At 40.2% G+C, this 23,750-nt stretch overlaps 1 protein-coding gene across 2 annotated transcripts in view; it reads left to right on the forward strand.

Moving 5' to 3' along the window:
* Positions 1-23,750, forward strand: part of PRKG1 (protein kinase cGMP-dependent 1) — a 1,407,171-nt gene that overhangs the window by 79,448 nt on the left and 1,303,973 nt on the right. Inside the window, exon 1 of one of the 2 annotated variants that reach the window (XM_005904631.3) lies at positions 14,494-15,028. The exons of the other annotated variant lie outside the window; for it this stretch is intronic. Within the exon in view, the coding sequence (XP_005904693.1) occupies positions 14,718-15,028 (311 nt within the window). The 5' untranslated portion in view covers positions 14,494-14,717. Of the gene's footprint in view, positions 1-14,493; positions 15,029-23,750 lie in introns of those variants that run through there. 2 annotated transcript variants of the gene reach the window in all.

The following is a 23,750-nucleotide window of genomic DNA, read 5'->3' on the forward strand; positions in this document are numbered from 1 at the left end:
AGATTTGCTTTTTGAACTTCATTTCAATCTGAACTTCCAGAGCCATTGTAAATGAGGTGATCAGACAGAGCGCAGTCTTGGTGAATACTCACTGCCATAGGGTACTTATAATTGGAAGCATCTGCCCTCAAAATAATATGAAACACATTTTCTAAAAGATGTAGGTATTAAGAAGGACTACTAAAAACAGGCCAAATACAAATAAAGCAGTTGGCTTTTTGAAGGAGTAGCTAGAACTTGTGAACAAAAGAAGAGAATTTGGGGGGAAACAAAAGGAAAAAACCGCAGACTTGATGCTATGGATGCTGCCAGTGTTATATAAAAGATCACTGAACCTTGAACACAATATATTATAAGTTTCAAGTAAGAAAGACTCTGAGATTATAGCAATTTAAAGGTGCATTAGAGAGTTGATTGTCAAGTATCATTTGAAAAGGTGGTTGGGTATCAAAAAATAGCATTTCCTAGAAATATTTCAGGATGGCAGGTAGAAAGCACAGTTATCATGAGTCTTAATCAGGCAAATATGTGGTTCAAAGAGTGATGTTTATGTTTTTATTTTTTCTGCAGAAAGAAAGCACATATTTAAACTGAGCCTCTGATCAATTTGATTTATTCCACACAGAAAGAATATGCAGGGCTAAAGTATCCATTTTCTGAAAAATTAACGTATCATATTTTTCATGTTGCCTTTTGCTACCATGTTATAGAGACATCCATTACCTGTATTCACTTCTAAGTTGCAAATTTCTAAATTGATATACACACACACCATCTATCCTGTACACATCTATATACAGCTGTGTACGCATACACACACATATACACACACACACACACATACATACACACATATTCCAGGCTAATTTCGGTCACAATATTTTAGTTTCAAAGTTTTCACCGAAGTGAATTTTTTTGAGTGGTTAGACCCACATTTGAACTTCCTAGGGGCAACAGATATCACAAATATTTTCATGAAGAACATAGAAAATCAGTGCTCTTTAGAACCCAATCACATGACTTGCAGATTTCCTGATTGAGACCTGGGAATTTAGTGTAGCTGCCCCTCATGGGTAATTGTAGTGAAGTTGCTGAGGCTCACGATACATATATTTCTGAGTGACACACTGGTTAGAGGTACAAACTCTGAAACCCATATTACATTGCATCCAAGTTCACTTAGCTCAGTTTGTTGGTTGGATCTCTTGGTGGAGAAAGGGACATTTTTTCTGTTTATTGATGGTGGTGTGTTGTAAATACTAAATAAATGTTTGCTGAATTCATTTAGTCCTACCTTTGTTCATTCAATGCGGTTAGCAAATGTGCAGGAAGGGCCTACTTGTTCTAGGTCTTGGTGAACAAGATAGAGTTCCCTGCTTTCTTGCAGTTTACAGTCTAATGGATCAGATAACTATTAACAAGTATCCTTGCAAATAATATATAATTATAAATCATGAAAGTGCTTTTTTAAGGGAAAATCTCATAGAGATGATTCAGAAAGATTATCAGAAGTGGTATATGAGCAAAGAGCTAAAGAATGCGGTCGCTGAATTACTGACTCAAGAGGTGAGATAGGTGGTGACTGAGAAGCAATGGGATTAGTATCTTACGATGGTGAAGGAGGTTAGGAGAAGGATTTCCCAGGCAGAAAAGGAATGACAAGTGGAAAAGTTCTAAAATGTTAAGCTGAAATTGCTTGGTGCCTGGAGATTTATAAGAAGCAAAATACAATATGTTCAGTTCAGTTGCTCAGTCATGTCCAACTCTTTGCGACCCCAATGGCCTGCAGCATGCCAGGCTTCCCTGTCCTTCACTGATTCTTGGAGCTTGTTCAAACTCATGTCCATCGAGTTGGTGATGCCATCCAACCATATCATCCTCTGTCGTCCCCTTCTCTTCCTGCCTTCAATCTTCCCTAGCATCAGGGTTTTTTCCTAGAGTCAGTTAGTCGCATCAGGTGGCCGAAATATTGAACCTTTAGCTTCAGCATCAGTCCTTCCAATGAGTATTCAGGACTGATTTCCTTTAGGATGGACTGGTTTAATCTCCTTGCAGTCCAAGGGACTCTCAAGAGTCTTCTTCAACACCACAGTTCAAAAGCATCAATTCTTGGGCACTCAGCTTTCTTTACATTCTAACTCTCACATGCATATAGGACTACTGGAAAAACCATAGCTTTGACTAGATGGACATTTATTGGCAAAGTAATATCTCTGCTTTTTAATATACTGTCTAGGTTTGTCATAGCTTTTCTTCCAAGGAGCAAGCATCTTTTAATAATATGTGTGTAATTAATTATTATTCAGTTGCACTCCTGATTGCAGCCCTATTATCATTTTCTCTTGAGCATTTTCCCAACCTGAGCAATAGTCCTACGGCCCAGCCTGATTTATAGAAAGGACATGTGCTTACCGGTCAGATGGCAGTTAGTCCTTCGTGTGAGCACCATACTTGTCGTGTGTTCATGGTTTTCTGCATGTCACTGGCTGTGGTCACAGGCTGGGTAAATTGTGGTTTTAATGGGGAGATACCGGCAGTTGGTAGTACTGTTGTTGGGACCAGAAAGAACTGTTCATGCTTGTCCCTGATACTGCTATGTAGGTAAATTCCAATAAGGAATTCCACAAATGGGGAAGGTGCTTGTTCGCTCAGTCGTGCCTGACTCTTTGCGACCTCATGGACTGTAGCCTGCCAGGATCCTCTGTCCCTGGGATTCTTCAGGCAAGGATACTGGAGTGGGTTGCCATTTCCTTCTCCAGGGGATCTTCCCAACCCAGGGATCGAACCCGGGTGTCCTGCACTGCAGGCAGATTCTTTACCGACTGAGCTACAAGGGAAGCCCACATAAATTATCTAATGTACTTTTAGACACTAAAAACTCAAGTTCAACACTTAAAGTATTACAACAGAGAAAGTCTAGGTGTTTAAATCAACTTTCTGTATTTATATTTATTCTGGAGATTAATAGAACATAGGGAAATAGTAAAAGTTCTGAGAAATAATGTAGACAGAAATCTGTTTTACTGAACTTTTTCAGTGTCTCCAAAACAAAACTTGTTTGGCCTTGGCACCCTTTTTTGTTAAACTTATCACCATTTAAGGAACTAGTATTCTTTAGTTCACATTTTGGAGGAATACTGGGCTCTAGTATATGGTCTCATGGTTGAGGGCTTTCAGAATTATTGGCTTGCTAGCAAAGCTGTCCATTGACCCCTGAGTTTAGCTTTTGTACCAGCTGTTACTGTATTATTTTTCTTGGTTATTTGTGTTTTCTTCATCACTTCTTCCAATTTCTCACAATTGACTATTCCCTGATTCCAGAATATGAAAATTATGTAATGTGTTAATACTTTGCTTTATAGACGTATTGGTTATTAAAACATGTATACTTAGAATGTTAAAGTATGAAATCATTTTTTGAAAATAAAAATGTAATGCAAATTTTACATGCTGTGTATTTCAATGTATTTTAAAATAACATCTTTACTGTCCTTTTTTTCTTTGCAAAATTTTTGTACAGTAATCCAGTGTGTGCGTGCGTACCAAGTCGCTTCAGTTGTGTCTGACTCTTTGTAACCCTATGGACTGTAGCCTGCCAGGCTCCTCTGTCCATGGGATTCTCCAGGCAGGAATACTGGAGTGGGTTGCCATGCCCTCCTCCAGGGCCTTCCTGACCCAGGGATCAAACCCGTGTCTCTTATGTCTCCTGCATTGGCAAGCAGGTTATTTACCACTAGGGCCACCAGGGAAGCCCAGGGTACTCCCAGTAGAACATATTGCATGAATAGAATCACATTTGGGCATATTCTAAAGTTGAATGGTCAAAATGTCATTAAATGACATTAAAATCGTCAAACGGTCTCAGACCAATTATGTAATCTGAGGGACTCAAAGTGAGTGTCACTCTTTGAATTCTGAGAGTTCATAGTTTAGGTATTACCTTTTAACTTAAAAACAATAATGTATTTTGTTAATTTGTTTTTATTTTTGGGTGTGCTGGGTATTCCTCGCCATGTGTGGGCTTTCTCTAGCTGCAGCTAGCAGGGGCCGCCCTTCCTTGTAGTGAGGTGCTGAGTGGGCTTTCCTTTGTGGTGTCTTCTCTTGTGAGCACGGGCTCTAGGACTTGCGGGCTTCAGTAGCTGTCGCACTGGGGCTCAGGACTTGGGATGTGCGGCTCTAGAGTGCAGGCGCAATAGCCGTGGCACGTGGCCTTGGCTGCCCTTTGGCATGTGGGTTCTTCTTGAACCAGGGATAGAGCTCGTGTCCCCTGCATTGGCAGTCAGATTCTTCACTTCTGGACCACCAGGGAAGTCCTTGGTGTTACCTTTTAATTTCTATGAGTTGGAGACAAATTTTCTCTTTCTTGGTGATGATGTGTTTCCTATTTTACATACTTTTAAAACCTGGTAATATGAAGACACTTGAGCTGTGTATCTGGAAAGAGAAAAAGAGAGATGGTTTACTGTATTTCCACATGTAGATCTTTGTCAAATAAGATAGGTGCAAAAAAGTACATCCACCTGATGTGACTTGACTTTGACATAAGTGAGAGTTGATTAGGAAGAGTGTAGTGGTGTGGTTTAATTTTCATACTTGTGAGGCATGTGAACACACACACACACACTCCTTCATGTAATATAGATGCCCAAGTAGCAACAAAAGCTCTATATGGTTTGAATATACAGAGAGGCACACTAGAAGTAATTAGACATTTAAAGGCATTTTAATATATTTTGTTCTCTGCAGCAAATTAAAGTGTTCTTAATTGACTTTAACGATTATTAATTACTAAGAGATAAGAGGATTTTCATGTGAACTGAATCAGGCTTCTATGTACAGTATAAATAAAATGTCAAGAGAATGCACAAAATAACTTTCAGAACAGTATGCTGAGAATTAGGAGATTTGGGTTTGAAACTCTGCCTCATTTAACTTTCTTGCCCTTTAAATTTCCTGAAATTTGAAATTAGGATGTTGAAATACATAGTCTCTCTGGTATATTTTCACTCAAAATTCTGAGATATCTATTATTCATAAAGAAGAAGACTTTTGCTTCTTCTTTTAGAAGGTGAGGAGGGGTGGGGTATCAAACCATGGCAGATATTGTCATCAGTCCTTTGGTTTTTTGTATTTTGGGAGTGCCCGTGAGAGGGGCATAAAGTAACTAAGTTACCTAATGGGCCATGTGTGGAGATGCTGTTGTGATAGGCGACGGGGCTCTTTGTTGATCCTGATAGAGTGTTGGACCAGGGGGCACTGCAAAGTGGAAACAAGCAATTTTCATCAAGGTCTCTATGTTCCTAACAGCAGTAATAACTTTAATGTTCCATAAATAAGTGTTTTGAGATTACCATGTCATTTTTCCACTTAAAATTAGTATTTAATATAGATGCTTTTCTAAGAAAGATCGATGATTAGAATTTTGACTCTCTTTTATTCTATGGAAAACTTAGATGAATTTTTCATGATAACTCCTTAAATTTGATCTTTGAGTAAAAACATTCTTACATATTGCAGTAACTCGAGACAGACTCTGACTTTTCTGTCTAATACCAACCAAAGTGTAAAGGTTCCTATTTTATATTTATTTATGTGGGGCATTAAAACCATATGATACTTAACATAGTGCTGTTGTGGCAAACTTATTTACTATATATAGGTGTTTGCACATTTGTCTGTTTAACTCTGAGCAACTAATTTTTAAAGTATACTTACCTACCAGGTTAAATATCTGCACTTTGAAAAGTGAATTAAAAAAAATCTAACCTGAACAAGTTAGAAATTATTAAATGTTTTCTAGAAATACTCTTGTTTTTCAGTTGATAAGTCATGTTTGACTCTTTGCAAATTTGGAAAACTCAGCAATGGCCACGGGACTGGAAAAGGTCAGTTTTCATTCCAATCCCAAAGAAAGGCAATGCCAAAGAATGCTCAAACTACTGTACAATTGTACTCATCTCACATGCTAGTAAAGTAATACTCAAAATTCTCCAAGCCAGGCTTCAACAATATGTGAACCATGAACTTCCAGATGTTCAAACTGGTTTTAGAAAAGGCAGAGGAACCAGAGATCAAATTGCCAACATCTACTGGATCATCGAAAAAGCAAGAGAGTTCCAGAAAAAAAACATCTATTTCTGCTTTATTGACTATGCCAAAGCCTTTGACTCTGTGATCAGTGTAAACTGTGGAAAATTCTGAAAGACATGAGAATACTAGACCACCTGACCTGCCTCTTGAGAAATTTGTAAGCAGGTCAGGAAGCAGCAGTTAGAACTGGACATGGAACAACAGACTGGTTCCAAATAGGAAAAGGAGTACGTCAAGGCTGTATACTGTCACCCTGCGTATTTAACTTATATGCAGAGTACATCATGAGAAATGCTGGACTGGATGAAGCACAGCTGGAATCAAGCTTGCTGGGAGAAATATCAATAACCTCAGATATACAGATGACAGCACCCCTATGGCAAAAAGCCAAGAAGAACTAAAGAGCCTCTTGATGAAAATGAAAGAGGAGAGTGAAAAAGTTGGCTTAAAGCTCAACATTCAGAAAACGAAGATCATGGCATCCGGTCCCATCACTTCATGGCAAATAGATGGGGAAACAATGGAAACAGTGACAGACTTTATATTTTTGGGCTCCAAAATCACTGCAGATGGTGACTGCAGCCATGAAATTAAAAGACGCTTGCTCCTTGGAAGAAAAGTTATAACCAACCTAGACAGCATATTAAAAGCAGAGACATTACTTTGCCAACAAAAGTCCATCTAGTCAAGGCTATGGTTTTTACAGTAGTCATGTATGGATGTGAGAGTTAGACTATAAAGAAAGATGAGCGCTGAAAAATTGATGCTTTTGAACTGTGGTGTTGGAGAAGACTCTTGAGAGTACCTTGGCCTGCAGAGAGATCCAACCAGTCCATCCTAAAAGAAATCAATCCTGAATATTCATTGGAAGGACTGATGCTGAAGCTGAAACTCCAATACTTTGGCCACCTGATGCAAAGACCTGACTCATTTGAAAAGGCCCTGATGCTGGGAAAGATTGAAGGTGGGAGGAGAAGGGGATGACAGAGTATGAGATGGTGGATGGCATCACCGACTCAATGGACATGAGTTTGAGTAAGCTCCTGGTGTTGGTGATGGACAGGGAGGCCTGATGTGCTGCAGTCCATGGGGTCACAAAGAGTTGGACACGACTGAGCGACTGAACTGAAGTGAACCCCATAGACTGCAGCATCATTGTCTTCCAGAGTTTGCTCAAAATGATGTCCATTGAATCGGTGATGCCATCTAACCATCTTATCCTCTGCTGCCCTCCTCTCCTTCTGCCTTCAATCTTTCCCAGCATCAGAGTCTTTTTCAATGAGTCAGCTCTTAGTATCAGGTGGCCAAGGTACTGGAGCTTCAGCTTCAGCATCTGTCCTTCCAGTGAATATTCAGGGTTGATTTCCTTTAGGATCAACTGGTTTGATCTCCTTGCAGTCCAAGGGAGTCTCTTCAGCACCACAGTTGAAAAGCATCTAGAAATATACATTGGGCAAAGTGACCGATATTTTAACAGTTGGTTACAAAAACATAGCATACTGTTTGCATCTCATGAACCCCAGCCTAAGGCTCTATCCTTGTTTCAAGGGTAATGCTTTTATAACTATTGTGTACCATATGTTGACCCTAGAATGACATCTATGTTTTTACCAGCCAACTACTTCATTTGCGTATCATTAGAGATGGATTTCTGGACTTCCATCTCATGATAATTATATAAAAATCAAATATCAAGAGTTTCTTTAATTTGAAGCTAGGTTATATTTACTTTTCCACTAAGTTCACAACAGTGAAGATTTCTATACGTTTCTCGACTATATCTTTTTGCCTATAGCCTCCCCTCTCCTCCAAATCTCTGACATTCTCAGTTGTATTTTGCCATTTTTCTCTTGCTCAGTTCATTCAAGTTATTTACTGATAGAAAGCCAATTCAATGAAGCTTGTACTCTATTATCTTTCTTACATCTTCAGTACTTGCCCACGTTACTAATTTTAAGAAGTTCTCTAGAATTAAAGTGTTTTTTTTTGTTTGTTTGTTTTTTTGCTTTTACTTTAAATTTGGATTACAGAACAAGTGGGAGGGAAATGGCCAAGTTATATCAGTGGTTGAATGCTATTTAAAATAAAAGGAACAATAAAAAAATCATTGAGTCAGAGCTGTTCTCCTATAAGCCACATGCTGTCAAATAACGTTTTAAATACAAAATTACCTTTGCAAATATTTTTGAATACTTTGTGGGAAATGCTGATCATTGAGTTAGGAAATGATGTACATTTAATCTGCCAGAAAAATCACTACTGAAATGGAGCTGATAAACTGTAATTTATTAATCAGATACAGGGATGTTGCCTAGTCATGTGTATTTTCACTGGACTTAAATTTAGTAAACTATTTTGTGAATAAAGCCTTTTAAATTCCATTTTACACATTAAAAACTTTTCCATTTATGAAGAAAACCACAGAAAACAGAATACTTTTCTTCTTAAAAAACTTTTATTTCTTCTGGTCTTTGGAGATGATCAGCTGAGTAAAGAGTAGAAAGAAATATTCTTGGTAAAGAGTACATGGATTTCCATGCACATTAGTTTAGGCTGAGGTCCAGTAATAACTTAGCATCATCTTATGCAGTGGAATATAAGAATTCATTTCAACTAATATTAAGTATGACACTAATTCGGTATTAAACTCTAAGCACATTAGCAAGTATGGTACAAGGCACTATGATTTTCCATGTCTCTGCAGTAAGTTTTTCATCATTAATGTTTTATGTTTTTTTTTTTTTCCCTTTTCCATGCACAACTTATCATTTGTGATACTGTGATTTAAGAACAGCCCTGCCATTAGAATTTTTATTTATATTCATTTAAATATGTATTCCTGATGACCAAATCTAGTCACCAAACACAATAATCATAATCAGATAATCCTATGAGTTAGTCAAATAGCAGGAACTTGAATTGTTATGCTTAGTCTCTAAGAATCCAATCTGTCTAAATTCTAGATTTTTATAAGAGCAAACCAAAAAGAAAGCCTTGAATCATTGTCTGACTTATCAAAGTAATTAAAATTCTATTGTCTGACTCATCTCCCCTTTACAGTCCAAAGACAATTCCTGTGGTGTATTATTATGCATTGAAATTGGATGATTGCTTTTCTAAAACATATTCACAGAAAAAAATGTGTAAGTGGGTTTGTAATGTGCTTAAAATAATGGGTATTATTATTACAGATCTTCCTTGGTTTTACTTTTCTATCAGTAACTTTGAATACAAAATATGAAAATATTTGTAAAATAGAGAGGCTTTGCAATCCTGAATTATAGAGGATGATCACCTTCCTGGTTTGCCCAGGACCAAGGTGTAACTAGGACTTTAGTGTAAAAAGTAGGACAGTCCCAACCAGTTTTAATATTAAAAAAAGGGCAATCCCAGGTAAATGGGTACAAGTTGGTGACCATAAACCCAAGATGAAATGAGGCTGAAATAAAGACAGTTTGGGGAAAAGGAACGTTTAAAAAATATTTTTCCTACTGTTTTACAATTTTCCAAATTTCTTCTCTTCCCACGTCCCTAACTCCAAAGTCAGGCCAGTTAACGTTAATTAATATCTTATCACTCTGGATCCAGAAGAAGGCATTACCAACCCTTGGAAGTCCTGCAGAACTCAGTGAAGGGAAGTGGGTAGGGGACTGAGCTCTGCACCAAATGGTCTGGATTTGATATTAGGTGAGTGATGAGATGGTTAGATAGCATCACTGACTATGAATTTGAGCAAACTCCAGGAGATAATGGAGGAAAGAGGAGCATGGTGTGCTATAGTTCATGGGGTAGCAGAGTCGGAAAGCGTAGAGAATGAACAACAACACAAAGTGAGTGGTTCTCTGCCTTGCTTTTCTCAAGTATAAAAGGAAATGATGTCCAACTCGTGAAGTTACATGAACAGTGCTTGTCATACAGTAAGTGTTCCAGGAAGTTAGTTATTTTTATTGTGGTCACGATTAAGATGAACATTGTAGAGCAAGCTAGTGTGTTTACCACTCTTAGTTACCTTAATATCTAGATTCTTCTGTAAGGGGCTGCTTACATGACCTATAAAGCTTAGTTATGTTTTTTTGTTTGTTTTTGGTTTTGTTTTTGCTGTTCAGGACACGTACATGAAATGACAGAAGGAAATTTCGATTTTCGGACTTTTGCAGTAAACGTTTAGTTCAGTTTAGTTGCTCAGCTGATACTTTGCGACCCCATGGACTGAAGCACGCCAGGCCTCCATGTCCATAGCACCAGTGGAATGGGCAGCTGGATGACAAAATTATCACAGTTATTTTGAGACTAAATATGTTTTTAGTGTAGAATAATACATTCAAAAGAATATTTTTTTAATGGCCAGTATTACGAAAAAGCTGAATTACTGAAGGTCTCATTAAGTGATTCTGAGATCCCATTAAGTAAGGTGTGGTATTAGTTATTCTCAATCATGAGGGTTGGATGCAGAATTGAAGAGCATTAATATGCCATAGGTGGATCTGGCTACTGAAATTTTGCTTCTGTTAGAGCTATAACAAAGAGAGACTGCTGAAAAGTTACTATGGAATTCCAGTATATGAATTAAGTTCCTTCAAAATGGCATTGTTCTATGCTTTAGCATCTAACATTAAGATCTCATCCCAGCTAGGCAGTGGGAAAGCTGAATATATGAAGCTTCATTCTACCCCAAATTTGTGGTAGCCACTTCCAAATAGCAGAAAGTAGACTTGTGTGTGATCTGTGATATTATAACTTAGCCAATTAAGTTTATTATAAGACATATAGTACATATATCTGTTGAAATGAAACCATAAGACCTAGATTTTTTATGTAAAATTTATTTCCAGCATTTACCAAATGCAATGCAAAAGATGTTTAAGAAAATATTAGAATCACTCAAAAGGTAGAGATAGAAAACCAAGGTCCCTCAAACAGTCAAGGACATCACTGTGATACTTAAAATATTTATTTTTACTTTTAAAATAGAAAAGCCTAGAATTCAGGGTTTTCATATATAAAGTATTTAAAGATAATTTTCTTACTCCTTGGAAGGAAAGTTATGACCAACCTAGACAGCATGTTGAAAAGCAGAGACATTACTTTGTCAACAAAGGTCCGTCTAGTCAAGGCTCTGGTTTTTCCAGTGGTCATGTATGGATGTGAGAGTTGGACTATAAAGAAAGCTGAGCGCAGAAGAATTGATGCTTTTGAACTGTGGTGTTGGAGAAGACTCTTGAGAGTCCCTTGGACTGCAGGGAGATCCAACCAGTCCATCCTAAAGGAGATCAGTCCTGGGTGTTCATTGGAAGGACTGATGTTGAAGCTGAAATTCCAATACTTTGGCCACCTGATGCAAAGAGCTGACTCATTTGAAAAGACCCTGATGCTGGGAAAGATTGAGGGCAGGAGGAGAAGGGGATGACAGAGGATGAGATGGTTGGATGGCATCACCGACTCAATGGACATGGGTTTGGGTAGACTCCAGGAGTTGGTGATGGACAGGGGGGCCTGGCGGTTCATGGGGTTGCAAAGAGTCAGACACGACTGAGTGAACTGTACTGAAATGAACTGAAGGATAATTTTATTTTTTTCATTATATGCAGTAATGCAGCCAAATATAGTCTTATAACTTGAACATCTTTTAACTTACAATTTGTAAGTCAAATTGTAATAGTCACATCTTCTCAGATGTTTAATTTCTTTGCATTTATTACAACAGATTTCTGATTCTCACTATGGGATTCATCAAGGAATACATTTTGTATCACAAGAATCCCATTTAAAATGAAAATGTAACATCCTCTAGTGGTACATAGATTATGGTAGATTAAATAGTGAAAAATATTTACATTAACAGTGGAAGAAATTTCATTTTTGTAAAAAAAAAAACCCTGATTTTTTTCCTGGTTTAAATGCAATTTTTTATGTTTTGGGGAAAATGCTTTAGTTTCTTTTATCCTTTTTATGTGTAGACAAGCTTTCTACAAATGAAGAAGAATCTTCTTTCTTTGTGCTGCTCAAAGACATTAAGTAACCCCATTTAAGCCTCAAATGAACCTTACAGCATAACCTTGCTTAGCAGTTGTCTAATAATGTCCCCTATACAATGTTCCTGATATATTTTTAGACATTAAACTCTTGGGCTCCTAGACCCCTATAATAGATCTATAGGAAAGGAGTCTCATTAAGTTTTTGACATTTTCCCATGGAATTAAAGAATTCCCATAGGTTAAATAAGATAAGAATTTGGCCTTTTGCCTGGGAGAAGGAAAATGTCATGGAAGCTCTTTTAGAAAAGACTCAGCTATACAAAGCCAGAGCACTTCTGCTTGGTTTAGTTTTCATTAAAACAACAATAATTCAGAACTACTATTTGCTGCTCTCAGTATTTGTAAGTTATCCATGTTTGTTTGGGGGAAATCATTCACCTTGTACGATGCATTCTGAAATAAATGCACTTCTGAAAACATCCACATTGGAAAGCAGAACAATTTTGTCATATCATGTGTAGTGAGAGAATTAAATCCTAATCTGGGTAGAATGTTTAGGATTGTGTATCCTTTTTCATTTACACCTTAATTACAGACAAAATTAAATACACTTTAAATCAAAAAGCTTATTAAAGTGACACTAGCTAGCTGGTTCTGTTTTCTTTCCTCCTTTTTTTTCTCATTCGCCTCCCCATTTTCCTTTCTGCTCCTCTTAGAACAGGTTGTGTATTCAAAAGCAAAAAGTAAGCACTTTTTTTGAGACTGATATATATCCTTGTCTAAATTTAGATTCCAGTGAATAGTTCTGGATTGCAATTCAGAATCTTAATCTATCTTCTGTCTACTTTGTTTTATTTAGTGTTAAGGAATAGCCAAGTAGAACATCGAAGATTATAACATTGAGTTCTCAAGAATAGTAGTTAAAGGACTGCTAATAAAGATGCTAAAAATTTAAATGACTAGGTGAAGATTTAGGTAAATATGAGGAATTTAAGTGTTATGGAAGATTCTAAACATGATAGAAGAATTACCCTTGGACAGAAAGGATGCTATCTAAATTGTCATCATTTTAGGAAATACGGAGCAGGCAGGGATGGGGGCGGTGGGGGTGGGGCGGTACAGTGTACAGTATACCCCGTCTAGGGTCCCCCCTTTCCTTTAAGATTTTATCTCTTCTTCAAAGTTTGTGTCTTGCCATTCAAGGGGAAGGCTAGCACCCTAACAGTTTAGTTACCAAGAAAGCAATATCATGTATGAAACGAGTTGCCAGTCCAGGTTCGATCACGATACTGGATGCTTGGGGCTGGTGCACTGGGACGACCCAGAGGGATGGTATGGGGAGGGAAAAGGGAGGAGGGTTAAGGATGGGGTGCACATGTATACCTGTGGCGGATTCATTTCGATGTTTGGCAAAACTAATACAATATTGTAAAGTTTAAAAATAAAATTAAACTTAAAAAAAAAAAAAGAAAGTAATTTTAAAGGTATGGTTCAATTTCAGAGTGAACTTTTTGGAATACCGCAGTGATTTTGACCTGCCCGCCTCCCGCCCCTGACACCCCTCTACAAATTCAGCAAGTGGAAGGAGGAAGGCCCTTGCATAAACTATTCCGCAAACACTGGTTAAGTGGGACGGACAGTGGGGAAGCTGAGCAGCCTTCTAGGGCTCCGTCCCATCCCGTTCTGGCCTTTGCCCTAAAAAGAGTTCATGAGTCCGAGTTTAGAAGGAGTGGAAAGGGGACTCATTCGAAGCAGCTGGAAACGCTGGCGCGGGTTGGGGTGGGATCAAAAGCTCCCCCTCTCCCCCAAAGGCACCCGGGTGTGAGTGGAAACCCCTCCCCTGCACGGACTCGCTCCCCTCTCCTGAGAGGCAAGTTTGTTTTCAAGCGTTACCACCTGTGTGAGGCGCTCCCCGTGAGGAAGGCGGCGAGGCAGACGCGAGAGCTCAGCCACAGGCTGGGGATCCTTTCTCCGCGAGGCTGGCAGTCCAGACACCTCCAGAACTCAGAGCGCTTACGATGCAGAGTCCGCTCTGCCCTCGCTCGTCGCCGGGATTGTAGTCCCCACATCCTCCAGCCCGGTAGGCTCCCGGGCGGCAGACGCCTCCCCAGTTTGCTCGGGGTCCCTCCGGTCCTCTCCCGCCCGCCTCCCCGCCCCCGAAGTAGTGCTCCCGCCTCGCTCCGCCCGCGCATCCCCTGGCGCGCCGAGAGGTTTATCAGGCTCCCCACACTCTCCGCCGGCTTCCTTCGGCGCCCGGCGCGAGTGACCCGGGCAGACCCGCCGCGGCCTCGGAGTCCCCCACCCCACCCCCACCTTACGAGTCCCTCTCCCGTTGCTCGGCCACCGCGCTCGCGTCTCTCTTCCCCGGCGCCCGCCAAGGTTCAGGTGGAAGCCTGGCCCGACCTGCCGTTTGGCTTATCCCTGCTCTCAGCCTCCCAGTCAGCCCGGAGAAGTGGAATCTGCACTGAAACTCTCGGTGGCTGGAGCCGGCAGACTGGGCATGCTCAGAAGCCAAGCCTGGCTTTGGTCTCAAGTCGGAAGCTTTCGCACTCGGGAGGCAGCAGCGACTTTGGGGAAAGTTGATCGGAGAGGGGAGGAAGCCCCAAGACGCGGAGCAGCGGCAGGAAGGAGCCCCCGGCAGCCCGGAGGAGCATGGGCACCCTGCGGGATTTACAGTACGCGCTCCAGGAGAAGATCGAGGAGCTGAGGCAGCGGGATGCTCTCATCGACGAGCTGGAGCTGGAGTTGGATCAGAAGGACGAACTGATCCAGAAGCTGCAGAACGAGCTGGACAAGTACCGCTCGGTGATCCGGCCGGCCACCCAGCAGGCGCAGAAGCAGAGCGCGAGCACCTTGCAAGGCGAGCCGCGCACCAAGCGGCAGGCGATCTCCGCTGAGCCCACCGCCTTTGACATCCAGGATCTCAGCCATGTGACCCTGCCCTTCTACCCCAAGAGTCCACAGTAAGCAGGGGTTACGCTCCGGGTCCGTGTGGCACCCGGTCGGTGGGGAGCTGCGGGTCTCTGTATTGTCTGTCGGCTCCCGCCCCTCCCGCTTGCCTTGTTGATCCTCACCCTCAGAAATGTTTCATTTTAACCCGCACTTCTTGCGGGGCTGTGCACGTTTCTCAGACCAGACTCACTGCACCTACGTTGCCTCCCTGTCTTTGTTAGATGTCAAGCTATTTTTTTTTTAATATATATATATACGTTCATATAGGCCATCTACTGTACGTAGAGTTTGAATGCGCCCCAGATGTGTGACAGGTTGTGTATGTATGGGTGAGAGAACTGAAAGCCTCATCTCCCAAATGCCCTGGCAAACCTGCCCAACCGGAAAATCCTAACTGCAGGCTCCTCAGACTTGAAATGCGTCTGCTATCACCCTGACTTTCTATGCTTTTGTGGCTCTCCCGGATTTCTCTACATGCTAGCAGTTCTCGCTGGTACTCTTCAAACCTGATGTTCTGGCATCATTAAAGTGTCAAAAATAAGCAGATACACATATAAAAGGAAAGAGTTTTTGATTTCCAGAATTGGATGACATTTACAATCCACAAATGGAAACCTAGTCTGTTGATTTTTTAAAAATATTTTTTTCATAACATTTGAGGGAGAATATTGCTTATTTTCCTTAAGGACTTTATATAATGTTGCTAACGGGGTGCCTCTGTCTCCCCCGGAGGGTGACATGTTTCCGGGGTCAGAGGAAGAGAAGTCCACTTACCTTTACTGACATCGTGGTCACATTATTTGCCTCACTCCTGGCTTCTGATGCAACCACTCTGGTATTGTCCTAGCATTATAAACAACTATGTAGTTCTGATGTCAGTGGGCTGCACAGCCTGGGTGGGAAAGTTGAATGGAACTCGTTACACACCACTCCACTTGGAGTTCTGATAGATAGTAAAGTGGCAGGAACATGACGTTAATACAGAGTAAGCACCCAGATGAATGGTATTTTAAGTTACTAATGACAGAATCGATAAACCAAGGGGTTTGTTACTCTATTCCAAACTACATCACACTGGCTGGATGACACATGTTACATAATAATACAGGGTCCCTGGGAGCCTTTCGCTTAATAAACACAAAGATTTAATATAAGGAGAAAGAGTATTAGACTGTTCCCATTTGTATTTATTGGATGGGGGGGCGCAGATTGTGAGTATATACTAATTATAGTTTTGAAAACTTAGACTTGTTCCTCTCCTTGTTGGTTGCCATAGAGCATTCGCTGTTTCCTTATGCAGATTTAGCTTAAGGAGGAATTGGTATTCTGTGTGTGGGGAGAAAAGACAATAAAGATACACATTTCTGAGATTCTAACCTCACAAGGTTGCCCTAATAGTTGAGTGGATTTGGATCTGCTTTAGAAACCTGAATGATCTGAATCCACTTCAGATGTCTCCAGTAAGTTAATTTGCAGAGCTGACATGCTTGCCTGTTTCAGCTAACGAGGTACATGGCCATCTCTCCAGGGCCAAGTTTTGCATAATGAAAAATATAACTCAAAGACAGTTCTCTGCGTCTTTCAGCACTCCATAGGATCTCATTTTAGTATCGGCAGGACTTTGGAGTAACTCAGAGCAAACTCTCCTTTCTTAAAAAGACCATTTTAATCAGTTTTATTTGAAGCATGATCAAGCCAGCTGATAACTCCAATGAAAACAATTTATCAGACAAGATCTAAAAGAATCTAAGCAGTGTAGTCTGAGCTGTATAATGTGGTAAAATTTTAGAAATCTCTTAGTGCATGACATACAGAACAACCAGATTTTTTTTTTTTAAAGTCCATGGTGGAAAATGAAATTAGCGTGGCAAATAATTCACAACATCCAGTTATGATCAACATTTTATCAGTTGAACCACACTGTGCGTTTGCATTCTGATCTTTATTTAATAACTTGTACTTTTAGGAAGTCAGCTATTAAGGTATCACCATGAGGGGTTTGGGGATTCTGAAGGATTTATATTGAAGAAAACCATAGAATGAATGTCTTCCAAACTTAAATAATTTTGGAAAAACATCTGTTCTTTTTTCACACTTACATAAAGAAAACTAGAATAAAATTGGCTTACGTGGTAGAGTGTACCTTTGGTAAGAGGAGAAGCATGTTGTCTGCAAAATGGTTACACTTAGGTCATTTGAATGATCATACAAGGTAGTTCCGTGAAGAATTAGGAAAACTTAACCAAAGTGCAGGAGGCTTGTTTGAATTTCTGTTTATTTCACTATAAACAATTTGATTATACCAACTTACTGGCAACAAGTGTTTATATCTTTATATTTTATTTTTAGTACAGCCTAAATTTGGTCATCTTTTTAAAACTTGCAGATTTTTGAGAGTTTGAGTTAAAATGAAATCATCAAAATAGCCCAAAATTGATTGTAAATTCATGCTCATGTAGTTTTCTATTCCCTTTCTACTGGATGTAGGTAACTGTCCAGAGAATGTCCTCAGTTATCTGATGTATGCGTATATGTATATTTACTTTTTGCTTACTGGGGTTGCCTTCTAAGGATTAGAATCTTTAAAAAACTTCTCTGTGTTTTTTTTTTAAGTAATCATTTGAAAAATAGTGTAACATGTAAATTAACTTATGAACTTAAATCATCTTAACAGTTTTGGTTTGGAGTTTTCCCTGTATGCTGGGAATTGGAGGGAAGGCTGTGTGGGATTCCAGCTCAGAGCCAGGCACTCCTGCGGCACCTGTGAGTGCCTGTGAGGGCTGGTATTTTTGTTTGACTCTTTTACACATATGTAGAAATAGCCCCCAAACCCTTTTTCTGTTGTGAGTGTGATGAGCCAAAGAACTGATTAGCAAGTTGGAATCTATACTCCACTGCTCCTAAATAACTACTGAGAAGGTAAAACTATCAGACTGTATGTTTTGGATTGAATTAGGTAAATAAATCCTTAAAGATGAAAACTGTATAAAATATTCATTTTTTTTGACCAGATAGCCTGTTGATTATGCAGACAGTGTAGTTCTCATGGATTTTTAAAGTAATTTTATTTCATGCTAGTTTATTCCTGAAAATTGACTCTGTGGTAGGTTAGAACATTCAGTCACTGGTATGCTGATCTCTAAACCCTTTACCTATGGTAAATATTCTCAAGTCCTTTCCATTCTGCTGTCATGAGAGTTGAGTTCCTGTCAGAAGTTGTTAGTGTCTCTGTATTTTTGTTAAGCTGTTAGCCCAGAGGTAACTGAATTTCAAAGGACGATGACATGTTTTGTTTTGTAACATTATACGCTTGACTGTGAAGTACTTTGGAGAGCTGAGGATAAAAAGAAGTATATTCTTCTTATTTTTAGGGAGGCATTAATTTTAACACAATCTTATCTGATTATTTTTTAAGCCTTGACATAGAGAAATAGAATCTTCCTAAAGGCTCTCTGTTAAATTGTGTAGGAAGGTGGGAAAATTCTAGGATTTTAGTGTAATCATAGATGGCATAATATTGAAGCATAATTAGCATCAGAGGTAACAATTACATTTCAGATACGTCCAGTAGGTCAGTTCAGCACTTTTGTGGAATGCGCCGTGTGCAAGTTAGTGTCAGGCATTCAGATGACCACGTGCAAGTTATTGTCAGGCATTTGGACGTGAGATGTGTGAGTCCTATCACCAAGGAGTTAACCAGGGCTTAACAATACTGCACAAGTGAATATTCTAGAAATAGAGTAAGGCAAGTCCCATAGGAGATCCCTAAGACCGTTGGTAAAACATAATAGAGCCCATTTAATTTTAGGGTATCAGAAACTCTTGTGGAAGTCGAGGTGTTTGAGTATTTGATTGATGGCATGATTAAGGTGAGTGGTGATGGGGTGAGAGTGGTGGGGTTAGGGTGGGGAGGGCCATCAGCAAAGGGACAAGACAACGAAGGAAAGCAGAGCGTGCATCTGGGGAATCACAGCAACTAGTGCCTATACCAGAACACCAAGCTTCGGCCTGAAGCAGCTGAGAGGGCTTTTCTGCTTGTTTTTAGAATAATTGAGGGGGGGTATGTGTGTGTGCGTGCACACACACTTACACTGAGGACTAATTGTTACCCATTAGTAAAGCTCTGAATCTCAGAATGTCATTCCAGTCCAGCATCTCCCACCTGCATGGTTCTGATAATGAAAACTATCCTGACTAGGTAATAATATTTAATTTAACCAAGCAGCAGATGATTAACTCTCTTAAAGAAGCTGAGTTCTGCTCTTAAAGAAAACAAGTTCCACTTTCCACTCACTTCTAAATGTTCCCACTGGAAATAATCTCGTTTTATGCCACAGACTAGCATGGTGGATTCTTCACACACCCCAGCAAACAGAACTTAGGTGGGACTTGAACCTCAAGTTGATTTTGTAAATTCATCTTCCTTATTCTTGTTGGGGAGTTCAATTCCAACTTAACGTTATTCTAAAAGACTATTCAATTTAAGTTTGATTGTTAATTTGACATTATACTCTATGCAATAAAGTTAAAGTTGTAGCAGCCTTTTTAAAAATAAGACCAGGCTGCTAAAACCCTATTAGGATATTTTGAAGCACAGTTTGTGCCCCTAAAATGGGGCTTATAATGAAAATACCAACAAGCCCTTCAATAGAGTAGCTCTAGAAACTGCCTGAGAATATAAATGGCCAACTTCCTTGCTCTCCTGGGCCACATTTCCAAGCTTCCACTACTTTTATTTCACTAAAGAGTTGGGTTTGGATTCTTAATGGGAAACGATAGAAGAAGGCAGATGATGTCTCTATTGTTGCTGTTTGCAGGTTATAAGGCATATGGACGCATTTTTTTTTTCCCTGTCTGCCTAGCAATGGAGGGTCTCCATAGTATCCTAGCAACCAGATTCAAACACCAGACTGCTGCTCTTTCTCCCATTTTTGCCATAGGTGCTGCTGCCTAGCCCAGAGAACTGGGCCCGATGCTAGCACTCAGACCCTCCGACTTGAATGTTCCACGCTCTGAGAACACAAGACAATATGATAAATAAGAGCGTGCTGAAAGCAGCATTTACCCGTATGCGCAACAGCTTATTATGCAATCACATCTGTGGCATTTTGAATCCTAATCTGAACTGTTGAGCTGGCGCTGTTTGCCACCCCTTCCCTGACAGTCCCTCTCTTATTTCCACACACCCAGCCTTCTGACACCAGTTCCCCTTCCTTCTCACCATCTTCTATAATGACTGCATTCCTCGGCACCTCCTTCAAATGTGTTTTCTGGTAAGTTAAGTAAGTGGAGCCTGTTTGAACTCCGAGTATATTTTGTTTCTAAGAGCAGAGGGATGTTCTCCCTCCAAAACTGTCATGTAAATATAAACAAGAGCACAGAATCTGTAGCTGCACAAAACAGATGTTGAGCGAAAGGTGGGACTAATAGTGTACTCTCAAAGTGTCTTGCTTCTGAATGGACTTTTTAATCATAGTTATTAATAGGAAAGAAGCAGGAGGGAGTGGGAAGAAGAGAGGTGTGTCAGGAGGACAAGGAAGGGCAAAACAGGATGACTTCTGTGAAAGCTATGGCATGTTTGCAAAGTTGAAAAGGATCAGTGGGCTTTGTGGGCCAGTGAATAGGCAATGAGACTGGAACAGAATTTACAGGTAAGAGAGAACTTTGTGTATGAAAACACCCAAATTGGAATGTACCAATGGCTGGCCTCCTTTGGGAGTTGAAACCATACTGGAATTTTGGTTAAAAAGCCATTAACATGTTTCCCTTTAGACCAATGCTTGTTTTGAATACCTTGTATCGTCCCTTTGAAACATCCCTTAGTCTAATACCAGGGTGGGCTTGGTGGTCTTTGTGTAGACCACCATGCAGAAGAAGAAAGTGGAGGATAAGTCAGTGCATCACTGTTTCTGAAAAAATAGGTCAGAATGGTACTGCCCATCACGATCGCGATGGCTGACATTTATCGAGCCCTTACTCTGTGTCAGACCACTGCTGCCTGTGCTTTACATAGCTTGTCTTTTTTTTAATCAAATAACCTGGTGAGGAACACTCCAGGTTATCCCGTTTTATAACAGTGAGGGACAAGACGCTGAAATTCAGAGAAGCTAAGTAACTTGCTCAAAGCCACACACTTTGTAAAAGGCTGAATTGGAATTTGAACTTGAGAGCCCTTCTCATTAGCCTCTAGGTTCTTCTGCTTCCCAAAGGGGTGGGAGGATTAGGCAATTTCATGATCCTAATAGATACCATAAAGGCTGTTCTGTGGGGAGTATCTGCTCACCAGTAATTAAATAGGAAGCAGAGTGGCTTGGCGAAAAGTGGAAAAAAAAAGACAGGACCAAAACAAAGTTTGTTGCCCAAACTTTACTGCTACACATTAGAATCATCTGAGGAGCTTTAAAAAAAACCCAAACCCATTAAAATCAGAATGTCTGGAGGTGGAAGCCAACCATCAGTGTTTTTTAAAGATTTCTCAGATAGTTCCAGTGAGCAGCAGGATGTAGGAAACAGTGTGATGAGAAGACAACAGGTGTCTGTGTGTGTGTGTGTGTGTATGTATGTATGAGAGAGAGAGAGAGAGAGAGAGTGTGAGAGGGGAAGGGTGAGAGGGTGAGAGGGGAAGGGGGGAGGGAGACAAATATTAAAGCAATAGGATAAACTTTCCACTTAAAGAGTTGAATGTGTCTATTGGCTAAAACCTTTAACTACTACAGACTTGGAAAAGCAGCAGGGTTTTTGTTTTTTTCCAAATTGTAGGTGTATACTATTTAGTTAATGTCTGTTGTTTATTCTCTCAAAGAAATAATCATTACCTTACCTAGTTCATTGGTTCTTAACCCTAGGCTTCATGTTAGAATCACCTAGGGAATTAATTTTTTTTTTTTTTCCTGGGCTGCCACCTCCAGGGATTCTGATTTAATTGCCCCTTGGTGGACTGGAGGTGGAGGTATATTGTTTGCACTCCCAAGGCGACTCTGAAATGCAGCCAGGATCGAGAACCTCCTTGGTGGCTCATTCCGTGTTAGCTCCTACAGGTTCCTGGAATTGCCATCCCCTGGGAAAGCACTTTTCTTGGCTCCTTTTTTTTAATCCTTTTTACTACCCCTAATCCCCTGCTTGCATTGGAGCCAGGCAGATCCAGTTTCCCACTTTCCGTAGCAGCCACACTTGTCATTTTCACCATGATCTCTGGGGTGACCTGCACGGCTCTGGGGCACAAAAAGTGGCAGCAGCTCCCTTCCGTGGGTAAGTATGCTTCCCTCTTTCTTGCCAGCCATGAGTCCTGGCCACGATTCAAATATGACACCTTAGGATCAGCCGTCCGCCCGTTTGTTTTCCACTCTCACCAAGGGGAGCTGCCTGGTGAGCCAATGAGATTGTTTCCTGGTATCCCAGAGGCTTCCATGAAATGTTCTGTGCTTCAGGGTGAAACAATTACGAGCCCCTCTTTGGGAGAGACGCACAGGCCTTGTAGTGCCTCTCCTTCTGGTATGTGATGTCTCTGTAGCCAGCTACAGTTTTTTTTTTTTCCTCCTACAGTTATTTTATCCTTTTAAGGCAAACAGCCTGAGCTCAGGCTGAGGAGTACTTTCCAGGGAGGCTTCAGAGAAAGCAGAGCTAGTACATCAAGCTCTCAGCCCCCTTTCCAGACGGTCTGGTCTGAGTGGTGAACAGGGCTGGGCACTGCTGGCAGACGAGAGGACCGACGTGACACTTGTAGCAGGAGAATCTCGGTGTGTCCCTCAGAAAAGCTCCAGAAAGAGCTAGGGATTCCTATGCCTTGTGGTCACAACCTCATTGCTGCTCCCATTGCCAAGATTTGGGTCTCTCTCTAGCCCTTTCCCCTTATATTGTTAAAAAACAAAACAAAACAAAATACAAAGTCTTTAAGATTTTCCTAATTTTCTCTGATAGGAGCCTATTTACATGTGCAATTGAATCATTATCTTCTCAGGTAAGGATCAATCAGTATAGTACTTTATATAAATGATGAAAACAGCTAATATAATTACTAATACTTTTTTGGTACAAAAAATAATCTCTTTCGAATGGGAGTCAATGAGAAGCTTTCCTGTTTCTTTCTCCCTCCTTCTAAAACATGAAAATGTATCCAGCTGGCAGTGTAACAGCAGAGTAGATGTCATAAGGCTGCACAGAGGGTTGGGGACATTAATTACATAGGGAAGGTAATCATAAGGAAAGTAAACGCTTTCATTATGATCCAGTTTCTTGTCATGCATTTGATGATTGGACCTAAATGGGAAGGACAAGAGGAATTAGCAACAATAAAGGAAACACGAACTAAAGCATGTGTTCACTTGTGTAGCTTAGCAGTTAGAAGCAGAAAGAGGGTCAGCATTGATGGTAGGACCCTGGGAAAAGGTCTGTGTCTTAGAATTTTTGTAATCCAAGATATAAAAGGATGGGGAATTGTATAGAAAAAGAATCAGTGACAATTTTGTGTCAATATATGCTACTTCCACCTGCATCTACAATTTAAAAAAAATGTTAATTACCTTTGGCTGTCTAAAGATCATAAGTGCTAATTGAACTTCACCAGAAATCCTTTATGACAGGTACAATTTCATTGCCTTCCATATAGAGGTGAAGTAACTTAGGCCCTGCAAATGTATATGTTAATAGTTCAAATTATTAATATGTCTCAAAAGCAGATCTCTTAATGCCGTGGACCTTCTAATGTTCAGTTATATTTTCTTACTTTAAGACCAT

The sequence above is a fragment of the Bos mutus genome, chromosome 26 (assembly GCF_027580195.1).
Source record: "Bos mutus isolate GX-2022 chromosome 26, NWIPB_WYAK_1.1, whole genome shotgun sequence".
Taxonomy (NCBI): Eukaryota; Metazoa; Chordata; class Mammalia; order Artiodactyla; family Bovidae; genus Bos; species Bos mutus.